This window comes from Eriocheir sinensis, chromosome 51, assembly GCF_024679095.1.
Source record: "Eriocheir sinensis breed Jianghai 21 chromosome 51, ASM2467909v1, whole genome shotgun sequence".
NCBI classification, from domain to species: Eukaryota; Metazoa; Arthropoda; class Malacostraca; order Decapoda; family Varunidae; genus Eriocheir; species Eriocheir sinensis.
The window spans coordinates 11,578,568-11,593,187 of record NC_066559.1 but is presented as its reverse complement, the minus strand read 5'-3'; the positions used below and the strand labels follow the sequence as shown (position 1 = coordinate 11,593,187).

Here is a 14,620-nt window from a genome sequence, read left to right as displayed (position 1 = left end):
AACGATGTTACGTGCGTCTTGTCCTGCAACACACGACGAAGTAACCCATTTCGCTGGTTGATCCACTGTGGGATTGGGGACAGCCGAGAGAAGAAGTGAATAAGGGTAGACAGAAACAAAATAGATTATGCTGGCAAGATAAAGCTAAGAGAAAAAATGAGGGAGCTCTTTACATGGGAAAATTATATGAAAAAAAAAAAAAAAACATCCGATATCAGGCAGCCAAGAAACACACACACACACACACACACACACACACACACACACACACACACACACACATATAAGCAACATGGAAAAAATAAAAGACGGTTGACATAGATAAATATTGATCACACACACACACACACACACACACACACACACACACACACACACACACACACACACACACACACATATATAAGCAACATGGAAAAAAAAAGATGGTTGACATAGATAAATATTGATCACACACACACACACACATAAGCAACATGGAAAAAAAAAAGATGGTTGACATAGATAAATATTGATCACACACACACACACACACACACACACATACACACACACACACACACACACACACACACACACACACACACACACACACACACACACACACACACACACACACACACACACATAAGCAACATGGAAAAAAATAAGATGGTTGACAGCTAAATATTAATCACACACACACACACACACACACACACACACACACACACACACACACACACACACACACAGGGTAGTCAACACAGTGGGTCAACTCGTGCCCTTTATTGTTGTTTTCCTTCCCCAAGACAAGGCAAGGGAGTGCATATGTAAGGCGGCATCGTCCCTTGAGGTGAGACGTTGATGGGGAGATGAGGCGTTGATTTGTCTTTGTGTCTTTTCCACTAGCCACTGTTGCTATTGCGTCACTTGTTTTTATCTTATTCTCTTTTACTTGCGTTTTTTTCTCCTTAAATAATTTTCCGTGCGTCTGTTCCATTGAGGGTTTTTTTTCCTCTCCCTTACACCATTTCTCTTACGTATTTTCTTTTCTGTCTATTTCCTCGCATCTTGCCCTCACGTCTTCGAGGCGGGGCTATCTTGGCTTGTCTTTGTATGGGGGAGGGTGTGGTGGAGTGGTCAGCGTGCGGGCGCGGCGTCCTGGAAGACCCACGTTCGAGTCCTGCCCGCCGCTACAATCTGACAATTTTAAGCATTCGCCGAGAGAGAGAGAGAGAGAGAGAGAGAGAGAGAGAGAGAGAGACTGGCTTAGAGAGAGAAAATGGAAGCCCTCACGTCCAGTACCATAGCGAGGTTGACAGCGGGCGGCGGCGCTGGAATGGGCTCTCCGGCGCCTCCTCTGTGTGGCGTAAGGGGTTGTTTATCTGGTGGTACGCCTGCACGAGGGGCGGACGAGGCAGCTGTCGTTCCGTCCTCGTCAGGCTGGGAGGGAGCCGCGTCGCCAGACTCCCGCGGAAGGCCCGGCGGATGTGGTCGGGCCAGCGAGGGTAGTAGCTCGCCGCGCTCCACTGAAAAAAGGATAATGGTATTTCTTAGTAACAAGACCACGCCAAAACAGTATTTTTAGATAAGATTTTTCTGGATAAGACCACGTTAAAACAGTATTTCTAGATAACAAAACGTCAAAACAGTATTTCCAGATAACAAAACCTCAAAACAGTATTTCCAGATACAGATTGTTATGGAAAGAAGATCATTGATGAATAACAGGAAGAGAGTGGGTGATTGGACAGAGCCCTGTGGAACACCACTGTTGATAGGTTTAGAGGAAGAACAGTGACCGTCTACCACAGCGGAGATAGAACAGCCGGAAAGGAAACTGGAGATAAAGGAACAGACAGAAGGATAGAATCCGAAAGAGGGCAGTTTAGAAAGCAAAGATTTGTGCTAGACTCTATTGAAGGCTTTCGATATGGCTAGCGCAACTAAGAAAGTTTTACCGAAACGGCTAAGAGAGGATGACCAAGAGTCAGTTAAGAGAGCAAGAAGATCGCCAGTAGAACGCCCCTTGCGGAATCCATACTGGCGATCAGATAGGTCAGAAGTGGAAAGGTGCTTTTAAATCTTCCGGTTAAGGATTGATTCAAAAGCTTTAGATAGACAGGAAAGTAGCTATAGGGCGGTAGTTTGAAGGATTGGAACGGTCACCCTTCTTAGGCACAGGCTGTATGAAGGCGTACTTCAAGCAGGAAGGAAAGGTAGATGTTGATAGGCAGAGGCGAAAGAGTTTGACCAGGCAGGGTGTCAGCACGGAGGCACAGTTTTTAAGGATAATAGGAGGCACACCATTAGGTCCATAGGCCTTCTGAGAGTTGAGGCCAGAGAGGACATAGAAAACATCGTTCTTAAGAATCTTAATAACAGGCATAAAAGAGTCAGAGGGGGGGGATGAGTAGGAGGAATATACCCAGAATCGTCCAGAGTGGAGTGGACGATTCTAGATATTAAGACTGCGTCAAAACAATATATCTGGATTACTAAACAGCATTTCTAGCTAACCAGACATCTTAAAAGCAGTATCTCCAGAATTTTAGAGGACCACGTAATTTTGGCATTTCTTCTTCCTCCACTTCCCCGTCCATTTAAGAAAACTGAAAAAAAAAAAATAATGGAGTTGGGTTACCATTTCAAAGGATCTAGCACTACTCTAGCTGCTACTCTTGTGGGGTCACGTTAGGCAGTCAGGGCTTGTTGATTCATTACTGCGGTCCAGTTACCCAGAATAACCAACCTAGTTCATAAAGTATTCTGGGTTCATACGCGACACTCAAGCAGTCCTTGCACATGAATTCCTGTTGACGTGCCGCAGCCAGCCTCGTCAAACTATCACGAGATTCATAAAAATGCCAATGGAAATACTAACACAAGCTCTACGAAACCCTTATTAAATGGGGGCGGATGAGGGAAAGACCCGAACTGTTTGACAATATTGGCCCTGATCCTTTATGTTTAGAGAATGTATAATATAATTCCTCTTTGCTTTATGGTACTGTAGCAAATATACTCGTAGTTCTTGTAACTAACTATTCACACCTTCGCGGCGCAGTGGTCAGCGTCCCTGACTACGAATCTACCGGCCTGGGTTCGAATCCCGGCCTGGGCAGTCGGCGTGCAGCTTACCCAGCAGTTCATCCTTCCTTTCGGAGTAGTCGATAAATGGGTACCTGGGGAAGCCAGGGGAAGGTAAACTGTGGTAACCCGGATGTCACACTGGCCCTGTGTCGGGTTAAGGGTTCTCGCCCACCATCAAAGGGGCACTGTGACGGAGATGAGCACCGTCGCCACTCGCAGCTACAGCGTATGCACCCAACTTTGACCAAATATTGAGTGGTTTTGAGCCCTCTACGCTTGACTCGAGGGTTGCTGAGCCGCCTGTGAGTTAGAACTGAGTACTGGAATGCTTGGGCCAAAACAACTTAATTGGTATATATTGACCCCCTCTTGGTATCCAACCATTTAATTCTTTTCAAGTTCCCCTCTTAAATACTACAATCCTTCTTTCTTCAGGAGCTACAGCGACATGATTAAGGTGTACACGGCGTGGTGGTTGTACTGCGTAACAGACACCGGTGAAAACAACTGCCGGAAGAGAGGTTTGCGTCGCCATTCACCGCCACCCTCATCACCCATCCCACGCACCAGCCCGCTCTTTCCACACAGCCTGACATACCAAGTGGCTGGCCGCGGGCTCCAGGCCAGGCTGGGATGGCACGACTGTCCGCTCCGGCGAGGCGAGGGCACCGCTGCCGATCATCTGCTCCGGCGAGGCGGGGGCACCGCTGCCGATCATCTGCTCCGGTGAGGCGAGGGCACTGCCGCCGACCGCCAACCGAGGCCTCAAGTGTGCAGCCGAAGACCACGTCGCCGCCGCCGCCGCCGCCCTCGCTTCCCGCCACTCATCTGCCACATAAACAGGTGCTTCAGGGGCGACACACACGTTGGGGATAGAGTAGTATTGTCAAGGGTTTTCTGCTGCATGTGAAATTAAGTAAACAATCATCCTTCTTTATCTGCCACACAAACAGTTGCTTCAGAGGCGACAGACACGTTAGGGATAAATTAGTATTGTCAAGGGTTTTCTTCTGCCTGTAAAATATAGAAAACAAACATGATTCCTCCCAAAGGTTGTTGAATCTTCCTCTCACCCAAAGATTATGGCGTTCAATCATCCTTCCATTATAAGTTTTGCATGGAATTATACGCATGAGGAGGACCTATTAAAAAGTTTAGATCACTCTCCGTTTCACATTCACAGTCTATAAATACACTCCCGTGCCTCCGCTTCATATGCTGAGGCAACTTGATTAGCGATAAATAATGGATGCTGCACTGATCGCTCGTCTGTGAGAAGAAAAATGTTGTGGACAGTAAAGAAGAAAGTAAGTGTTGTGCGTGCCTGGAAACGGCGACAGTGTTGACTTTCGAGAATAGGTTTCAAGCTTACGCAAAAGAAAGCTTTCACTTGGCAACATTATCTGCTAGACCAAACCTTTACAAAATATTCTCACAAAGGGAAAGAATGTTGATTTTTTTTCCTTAATGTAACACGCAGCAACAGAACATCCTTAAGAATACTGGGTAACATTTTTCACTTACTAACATTTTCTGCTCGACCAAACTGACGCAAAACATTCTCACAAAGACTGGAAGGAAGATTCAACGCCACAATCTTTAGGACGAATGTTGGAAGGAAGATTCAACGCCACAATCCTTAAAGACGAATGTTGGAAGGAAGATTCAACGCCACAATCCTTAAAGACGAATGTTGGAAGGAAGATTCAACGCCACAATCTTTGGAAGGAAGGAAGACTGAACGCCATAACCTTTAGGACGGATGTTAAAAGGAAGATTCCGCGCCATAACCTCTGTGACGAATGCAAGTTTTCTCCTGAGTTGTGAAAATTAATCCTCTGAAGCTTCACTCAGTCACCATCAGGCTCCCTCTGACCTCACCTTCCCATATACGCCACTCACCAAGGAACATGAATGGCCTTTTTTCACTTTTATTCATAGGGGAGTCTGAACTCTTTAATAGGTCCTCATGATGCGTCTAATTTCATACAAAACTTATAGTGAAAGAAAGACTGGACGCCACAATCTTTGGGACGAACGCTAAAAGGAAGATTCCGCGCCATAACCTCTGTGACGAATGCAAGTTTCTCCTGACGTGTGAAAATTAATCCTCTGAAGCTTCACGTAATCACTAAAGGGTTCCCGCTGATCGTCACCTTCCCACTCACGGCACATACCTGGGAACATGAAGGCGCTGCACAGGCCGCCCTCCAGCACCAGCACCAGCAGAAACAAGAGCGACACCACCGATGCTCTTAATGCCATACCCACCATCAGTCAGTCGGGGCAGCAGCAGGGCGGACGGACGCAACACGGAGAGGCAGAGGTCGTGAAAAAGGCACGCCGAGCTCACCGCGTTCTGCCAGCGTCGCGAACATCCCACACCCACACAAATGCACTCCGTCGGTAAGCGGCCGCGGACGGAGGAAGCCGCGGGTCACTGCTCGGCTCACACCCTCGCCGGCCACAAGGGAGGAACTGCCAGGCCTTCCCCGCCCATCAGCGCCAGGCGTGAGGGCTCGCGAGGCGGCGCTGGTGGTTACGCAGAATCACTTTCACCTGACTGCCGACGTGGGGACTTGTGGACTTGCGTTATCCCGGGCCAGAGCCTCAGCCTGGGAGATCCCCGCCACTGGTCCAGCCTCTTGCGGTGAAGTGCTCCCTTTCTTTCCCTCTCCTTCACCCATACACGTCCTCCTCCTCCTCCTCTTCCTTCTCATCCTCCTCTTCATCAGGTTTTAGTATTAGTAGTATCAGTCTGGTATTAGTATGGTAGGTATTATTATTATTATTATTATTATTATTATTATTAGTAGTAGTAGTAGTAGTAGTAGTAGTAGTAGTAGTAGTAGTAGTAGTAATAGTAATAGTAAGTGTAATAGTAGAAGTAGTAGTAATAGTAGTAGTAGTGGTAGTGGTAGTAGTAGTAGCAGAAGTTGCCTCATTATCACCCGCATTATTAACTTCGCCTCCTCCTCCTTATCATCATTCATTATTCGTCTGTTTCATCATTCTCATTACCATCATCATCATCATCATCATCATATCAGTAGATGTCATTAGTCAGTCATATCATTGTCTTCATTATAGTTCACCTCTTCCTCTTTATCATTCAATATTCGTATGTCGCATCTTCATCATCATCATCATCATCATCATCAGTAGTCCATCTCGTCATCATTACTAGCCCTCCGTCATTAATCAGTCACATTATTACCCTCATATCACTTCATCTCATCATCATTCACCATTCGTCTGCCTCATCATCATCATCATCATCATCATCATCATCATCATCGTTACCAGACATTATTTCAACAGGTGAGCATATCGAGACACTTCTCCACCCGCTAGTGACCTCTCATTTATACTCTTATTGTAGGGGCGGTGATTAGCGGGCTGTTTATTCCCCTCCATTATTGTTTTGCCCTTGAGCTGCTTCCTTTGCTGTAAAAAAGGATATTGGTCGGCTGATGAACAAATGAAGGCCTTTCCCAGCGTCCTCCACGTCTGTCATACATAGGGATAAGAGTATATGTGACAATGCCTTAACACACACACACACACACACAAAACAACGCGTTCCCATACTTCCCAATGCTACTCTGTGTTCATCTTTCAATTTCTGCCTTTGGGTGAGTCGGACGAGGAGTGAATTGGAAAATATGATGGGCTCCAACCTGTTCTTAATATACAAGGGCTGTTGCTACAAAATAACGTGTTTCCGTACTTCCCAATGCTATTCTGATTGTGTTTATCCCTCCACTTTTGCCTTTGAGTGAGTCGGACGAGGAATGAAGTAAAAAAATTAAAATAAACAATCTGCTGACAGACAACACCAACACTGCCACCATGACTTTTGTGCTTGGTATACTACGTAGGGCTATTACTATAAGTGTTCTCATACTTCCCATTCTTGTTCTAGTTGTGTTTGTCCCTCAAGGTCTTTTTTATTCGTTGAATCGGACAAACTTTTCCCCGGTCGTTGGTTCTGCGTCGGTTCCGTGACTCGCGGCGGCCACCAACTCCATCGTGCTCAAGGCGACTCGAGGGATTTTCCTACTTCTTTGGTGCAAACCCAGGGACTCCCCGGCTCCCCGCGCGCCCCCAGCTTTCCCCGCTACTCCCCAGCCCCGCGCGGCGACCAGTGCGTCTTGCAAAGGCTCATACTCTTAAACATTCCGGAGTCCAAGAACATATAATTAACAAGAGTTCCCTATGAATTTTGAGTATTTTCAGGGGTAGTTTTATAGCCCTGGTGGTAGTTTGACCCATCCTCTGTACCATGAACCTAAAAAACTTTCATGAGAACCCGAATGATCTTCTCGGCCTCAGGAAGTAGTTGATGTGAGCAGCGGAAGCGTCTGACGCTGCCGACCTTGGCGCCCGGTGACCGCTGCTTCACGCCGCCGCATTGGCACGCTCTCCTCTGATTGCAAGTCACCCGAACACACCAATCACTAACTGGACTCGTCGTCGCCAGTAAGTACCCTCTAGATTAGAGCAGGGCTCATTAGTCGATCTCTGGGTACTGCCGGGACCTTGACACACCCCGTCCCGCTTGCTCGAGGGGGAACAGAAACCGCTCCTTGTCAGTGGATAGATCCCGACTGAGCAGGGCTCGAACCTCTGTCTGCCAGGCCGTGAAGCCTGCATGGCAGCGCAGAGCTTTACCACTTAGCTACCGAAGTGGTGTATGTATTTCACCACGGCCTGATCACGAGCTGGACTCGCAATCTCCAGCTAGTACTCTCGCGATTAGAGCAACACACCCAATCTCCCTTGCTCAAGGGGGGACAGTATAGCCACTCCTAGTCAGCGGAAAAACCCTGCCTGACCGGGGCTCGATCCTCTGCCTGCCACGCCTCGAAGCCTGGCAGCGCAGTGCTTCAACTGACTGAGCTATTGGAACGGTGTGTGTGTGTGTGTGTGTGTGTTGATTATACCGTTTGAGTCATCTGCTTTTGTTTGTTCAGCCTATATAGTGGTTCCCAGCATCGATCTCTCCAGCTTTCTTTTGGCTTCTCTCAGTTTCCTTTTCAGAGACTTGATCGGCGTCCATTTCTCCGATCCGCGTGTCATGGCGGGGAGGACGCGCGCACTGAACACCCTTCCCTTCAATCACGATGGAAGAGACTCACTACGTTACCTTGTGTCCCGAAACCACTCCCACCCAGTCTTTGGCGTCATTTTATGTGCGGGTTTGAAGCGACGGATTTGTGTGTCTCAGCTGTTCTCAGTGTAGGCTGCATTTTTATTCGCTGTCTCTAGAGGTTCCTGTTCGATGAGTCGACTTGTGGTAATTGTTGAACATAATTTTAGTCTTCTTATTCAACTTCTATGGACCTTCACTGTTTAGTTCTTCCATCACATGCTACAGATCAACACTAGCCTCGCTAATAAAGAACAATGTCGTCTGCAAATCAAAGATTAAAAGTTGATGTTCGTTCCTTATTCTGAATTAACTGTTTAGGCGCCCTCCAGGTGCAGCGTCCCTGACTACGAATCTGCGGGCCTGGGATGGAATCCTGGCCTGAGCAGCTTGCGTGCAGCTCACCCAGCTGTTTATCCTTCCTTTCGGGATGGTAAAAAAAAAAAAATCTGTACCTGGGGAAACCTGGGGAAAGTAAAGCGTGGTGAGCCGGATGTTACTGGTTCTCTCCCACCAGAGGCTCTGTCGAAGGGCCAGCGAGTCGGTGATGCGCGCCGCCGCCTCGCGCAGCTACACTGCATGCTTTACCTATTTATTCCTCCCGTTTATGTTTCTAGTTTTTTTTTCTGGTTGCGTCGTGTACAGTTTTGGTGACAGGTTATCGCCCTGTCTGGCATTTATAATTGGAACTTTTCCCGTATCTATGCAGTTGAACAGCCGTTGTCCCATCCAGGAACTCTATTTTAGGTCACCGCTTGACAAAGGCGCAATGAAGGGTAACAGGTCAACGACTATAAGTCAACATTTCTTTATTGCGAAACAGTGATAGTATGGCTCCCTCGTTATCCCGAGGGCAAGGTTTGACAAGGCATAATTTTAAAGAGCCGATCAGATGCAGCCTCGCCATTACGAGCAGTGGGTGTTGGCGGGAGGCGGTGGCTGAGTGGTCAGCGTGCGGCCGTGGTGTCCTGCAGGACCCGGGTTCAAGTCCAGTCCGCCGCCACAAGCTGACAATTTTCAGTGGCCTAAGACCCACATGCTGTCCTGGTGGCCGCTCATCAACTAATAAAAACACTTGCGTAAGCCACCGCCGGAGTCAACCAACAGGCCCCGTCATGAAAGCCGACCGGCGCTATAGGCCGAAGTCCACACACACACACACACACACACACACACAAAGAAACAAACAAAAATACAGGCAAACAAACTAACACAAGAACAGTTACAGATAGAGTCGAGAGTCTCTTCACAGAATGGTACTATCAATCTTGCTTACACACACACACACACTCTCTCTCTCTCTCTCTCTCTCTCTCTCTCTCTCTCCTCCCCCCGCCTAGGCGAAGCGGGGGTTGTAGATCACCGCGTCGATGAACTCCACGTGGTCCGCCACTGCCGTGAAGAGGCCGGGCAGCAGTCCCTCCTTGCAGGCGCCCCCCGTGAGGCTGGTGATGCCCTCCAGGAAGCGGAGCCCAGACTCGTCCTCGCGGTACAGCGGCCCGCCCTCGTCGCCCTGCCCGGAGAGAACAAACATGAACACGGGGAAAAGCAGGGGAAGAACAAGACTGCTCGGTTAGCATTCCCAACTACGAGTCCACGAGCCCGGGTTCGAGTCCTGGCCCTGTCAGTCGGCGTGCAGCTCACCCAGCTGTTCATCCTCCCCTTCGGACTGGTTCATAAATGGGTAACTTTGGGAAACCTGAGGAAGGTAAACTGTGGTAACCCGGATGTCACACTGGCACTGTCTCCCCCCAAAAAAAGAGTCTCAAGGGCCAATGCGACAGAGATGAGCACCGAGGCCACGCGCAGCTATAGCATATGCCCTCAAATCTCCCTTTATATTATGTTATTTTGTGATGGAGTTACGCGCTGCTTGCTATCTGTAAGTTGTTTTAGATGCCGGCTGACTCCTGTGCCGCAAAGGGAAACTCGCCTTATGAAGATAGACTGAAGCATTTAAATCTACACTCGCTAGAAAGGCGAAGGTTGCGAGGAGACTTGATCGAAGTCTATAAATGGATGAAGGGCTTTAATAAAGGGGCTGTCAATAAGATCTTGGTAGTAAAAGAGCCAGGTAGGACAGGTAGCAATGGTTTTAAATTAGACAAATTCAGATTCAGCAAAGACATAGGCAAGAATTGGCTCACCAATAGTGGTAAATGAATGGAACAGGCTTGACAGCCATGTTGTGGGTGCTAATACCGTAGATACATTCAAAAAGAGGTTAGATAAAGTCATGGATGGTGAGGTAAGGTGGGGTTAGGATTACAGGAGCTGCCTTGTATAGTCTTGCAGACTCCTTACGTTCTTATGTTCTTATGAACAGTTCTAGACACACACACACACACACACACACACACACACACAGACGCACACTCACCTTGCACACGCCGCCACCGTCCCTCCCGGCACACAGGAGTCCTCTTGGCGGCAGGAGGTTAGGGTAGGCGGTCTTCAGGCGCTGCGGGTCCCGCTGCAGATATTCATTTTCACACTGGGCCAGCGACATTACGTCCAGCTCGCCTTCCAACACGTGGTGGCTTTTGTAGGCTGGACGGGAGAGCGAGAAGATGGTTAGCTTACTGGGAGGCGGAGTGTAGCGACGGGAAGGGGGTGGAAGGAAGGAGAGTGGTGAAGACGGGAAGAGGAAGGAGAGAGAAGAGAAGATGGAATAACCCCTCACACAATTACTCCTTAATGACACTCGTCTAAGCAGGTCTGGGTGTTAAGAGAGACTTAGGAGTCCTAGTGAGCGCTGACCTCCGTCCTAGGGCTCAATGCATTCAGGCTAAAAACCGAGCAGAGTACTGGGTTTCATCTCAAGGAGCGTAAGCAATAGGAGCGCTGAAGTCAACCTCAAACTTTACTTAGCACTAGTTAGACCTCATCTCGATTATGCGGTTCAGTTCTGGTCCCCCTACTATAGAATGGATATCAAGATGTTAGAATCTGCACAGAGGAGGATGACAACAATGATTCAGGGGGTGAGAAACTTGCCTTATGTGGATAGACTGAAGCATTTATATCTACACTCTTTAGAAAGGCGAAGGTTGCGCGGAGAACTGATCGAAGTTTATAAATGGATGAAGGGCTTTAATAAAAGGGATGTCAATAGGGTTTTGGTTGTTAAAGAACCAGGTAGGACACGTAGCAATGGATTTAATTTATATAAATTCAGATTCAACGAAGACATAAGCAATAATTGGTTTACCAATAGAGTGGTGGATGAATGGAATATACTTGGCAGTCATGATGTGGGTGCCAATACCATAGATACATTCAAGAAGGGGTTGGATAAATTCATGGATAGTGAGGTAAGGTGGGGTTAGAATTACAGGAGCTGTCTTGTGTAGGCCAACTGGCCTCTTGCAGACTCTACGTTCTTATATTCTTAAATCGCTGTCCTGACCACACATAATCAGGCAAAAAGACATGTAAAGATTGATACACAGTTCTTGACTCCACTTTGTATATCACCCCTTGTACCTGAATTAGTGGCAGGAAGCTTTGAGATTATCTGTCTACCTATGAACCTTTGTTTGGCCCTTACTTTCATTGTAGAGACCGTAGCCGGCAGCAATGACGGTGGTGCCTGTCGCGGGAATCCTCGGCGAGATGCAGTACGGAAACACGGCGTCGTTGAACTCGATCTCGCGGTCCGTCTGCAGCAGCGCGATGTCGTTGTAGCGGACAGAGGACCCAGGTCTGGTTGTGGAGGAGGGAAGAGAGAGAGAGAGAGAGACATAAATATAGAAATAAAAAAAATATATATGAGATAGACAGACAGACAGACAGACAGAGGAAAATGAATCTCAACAAAATACTATAACAACTTTATATCTTCCTATTATCCCATCGCTGCCACCAGTTTATTGATATGTTCCTATAATCCCATCACAGCCACCAGTTTATTGATATGTTCCTATAATCCCATCGCTGCCACCAGTTTATTGATATGTTCCTATAATCCCATCACAGCCACCAGTTTATTGATATGTTCCTATAATCCCATCGCTGCCACCAGTTTATTGATATGTTTCCTATAATCCCATCGCAGCCACCAGTTTATTGATATGTTCCTATAATCCCATCACTGCCACCAGTTTATTGATATGTTCCTATAATCCCATCACTGCCACCAGTTTATTGATATGTTCCTATAATCCCATCGCAGCCACCAGTTTATTGATATGTTTCTATAATCCCATCGCTGCCACCAGTTTATTGATATGTTTCTATAATCCCATCACAGCCACCAGTTTATTGATATGTTCCTATAATCCCATCGCTGCCACCAGTTTATTGATATGTTCCTATAATCCCATCGCAGCCACCAGTTTATTGATATGTTCCTATAATCCCATCACTGCCACCAGTTTATTGATATGTTCCTATAATCCCATCACTGCCACCAGTTTATTGATATGTTCCTATAATCCCATCACTGCCACCAGTTTATTGATATGTTCCTATAATCCCATCACTGCCACCAGTTTATTGATATGTTTCCTATAATACCATCACAGCCACCAGTTTATTGATATGTTCCTATAATCCCATCGCTGCCACCAGTTTATTGATATGTTTCCTATAATCCCATCGCTGCCACCAGTTTATTGATATGTTCCTATAATCCCATCGCTGCCACCAGTTTATTGATATGTCTCTATAATCCCATCGCAGCCACCAGTTTATTGATATGTTCCTATAATCCCATCACTGCCACCAGTTTATTGATATGTTCCTATAATCCCATCACTGCCACCAGTTTATTGATATGTTTCCTATAATCCCATCACAGCCACCAGTTTATTGATATGTTTCTATAATCCCATCGCAGCCACCAGTTTATTGATATGTTTCCTATAATCCCATCACAGCCACCAGTTTATTGATATGTTTCTATAATCCCATCGCAGCCACCAGTTTATTGATATGTTCCTATAATCCCATCGCAGCCACCAGTTTATTGATATGTTCCTATAATCCCATCGCTGCCACCAGTTTATTGATATGTTCCTATAATCCCATCGCTGCCACCAGTTTATTGATATGTTCCTATAATCCCATCGCAGCCACCAGTTTATTGATATGTTCCTATAATCCCATCGCAGCCATCAGTTTATTGATATGTTCCTATAATCCCATCGCTGCCACCAGTTTATTGATATGTTTCCTATAATCCCATCGCAGCCACCAGTTTATTGATATGTTTCTATAATCCCATCGCAGCCACCAGTTTATTGATATGTTCCTATAATCCCATCGCTGCCACCAGTTTATTGATATGTTTCTATAATCCCATCGCAGCCACCAGTTTATTGATATGTTTCTATAATCCCATCGCAGCCACCAGTTTATTGATATGTTTCTATAATCCCATCGCAGCCACCAGTTTATTGATATGTTCCTATAATCCCATCGCTGCCACCAGTTTATTGATATGTTTCTATTATCCCATCGCTGCCACCAGTTTATTGATATGTTTCTATAATCCCATCGCTGCCACCAGTTTATTGATATGTTTCTATAATCCCATCACTGCCACCAGTTTATTGATATGTTCCTATAATCCCATCGCTGCCACCAGTTTATTGATATGTTTCTATAATCCCATCACTGCCACCAGTTTATTGATATGTTTCTATAATCCCATCGCTGCCACCAGTTTATTGATATGTTCCTATAATCCCATCGCTGCCACCAGTTTATTGATATGTTCCTATAATCCCATCGCTGCCACCAGTTTATTGATATGTTCCTATAATCCCATCGCAGCCACCAGTTTATTGATATGTTTCTATAATCCCATCGCTGCCACCAGTTTATTGATATGTTCCTATAATCCCATCGCAGCCACCAGTTTATTGATATGTTTCTATAATCCCATCACAGCCACCAGTTTATTGATATGTTTCTATAATCCCATCGCTGCCACCAGTTTATTGATATGTTCCTATAATCCCATCGCTGCCACCAGTTTATTGATATGTTTCCTATAATCCCATCGCAGCCACCAGTTTATTGATATGTTTCCTATAATCCCATCGCAGCCACCAGTTTATTGATATGTTTCCTATAATCCCATCGCAGCCACCAGTTTATTGATATGTTTCCTATAATCCCATCGCTGCCACCAGTTTATTGATATGTTTCCCTGCATCCCCCCCCCACACACACACACAGTCTCCGGCCCCCTTACCTAAACTGAGGGTGAATGATGATCTGGATAATATCGTAGTCCGCTGGCGCCGAGTTGTTCTCATTATCTTGGGTAAGGTCGAGGTCTCCCAGACGCACCGCGCTGATTCTGAAGGACGAGGAGGAGAGTTAAGACCTGCGATGAAGGACGGAGAGGAGAGTTAAGACCAGTGATGAAGGACGGAGAGGAGA

The 14,620-nt window shown here is 46.6% G+C and overlaps 2 protein-coding genes across 5 annotated transcripts in view; both read right to left on the bottom strand.

The window, feature by feature from the left end:
- Positions 1-753: 753 nt before the first annotated feature.
- Positions 754-5,841, bottom strand: LOC126982743 (uncharacterized). The gene is made up of 3 exons (XM_050835061.1): positions 5,253-5,841; positions 3,674-3,903; positions 754-1,511 (listed from the first exon to the last, which is right to left on the bottom strand). The coding sequence occupies exons 1-3, from the start codon at positions 5,347-5,349 to the stop codon at positions 1,275-1,277; spliced, it is 564 nt and encodes a 187-aa protein (XP_050691018.1). The 5' UTR covers positions 5,350-5,841; the 3' UTR covers positions 754-1,274.
- A 3,178-nt stretch (positions 5,842-9,019) lies between these two features.
- LOC126982741 (CLIP domain-containing serine protease B4-like) overlaps positions 9,020-14,620 on the bottom strand; it is a 32,183-nt gene continuing 26,582 nt past the window's right edge. For all 4 annotated transcript variants that reach the window (XM_050835057.1, XM_050835056.1, XM_050835058.1 and 1 more), the window contains 4 exons: positions 14,430-14,537; positions 11,778-11,932; positions 10,608-10,777; positions 9,020-9,740 (listed from right to left, as the gene is read on the bottom strand). In XM_050835057.1, coding sequence (XP_050691014.1) covers positions 9,564-9,740; positions 10,608-10,777; positions 11,778-11,932; positions 14,430-14,537 — 610 coding nt within the window. In that variant the 3' untranslated portion in view covers positions 9,020-9,563. The remainder of the gene's footprint in view (positions 9,741-10,607; positions 10,778-11,777; positions 11,933-14,429; positions 14,538-14,620) is intronic.

Bases quoted from the DNA above. Each gene is read 5' to 3' on its own strand.
- LOC126982743 (XM_050835061.1), bottom strand. From the start codon at position 5,349: ATGGTGGGTATGGCATTAAGAGCATCGGTGGTGTCGCTCTTGTTTCTG. The intron at 3,904-5,252 runs GTATGTGCCGTG...TTTATGTGGCAG, and splicing joins CAGCGCCTTCATGTTCCCAG to ATGAGTGGCGGGAAGCGAGG. The intron at 1,512-3,673 runs GTATGTCAGGCT...TCCTTTTTTCAG, and splicing joins AGCCCGCGGCCAGCCACTTG to TGGAGCGCGGCGAGCTACTA.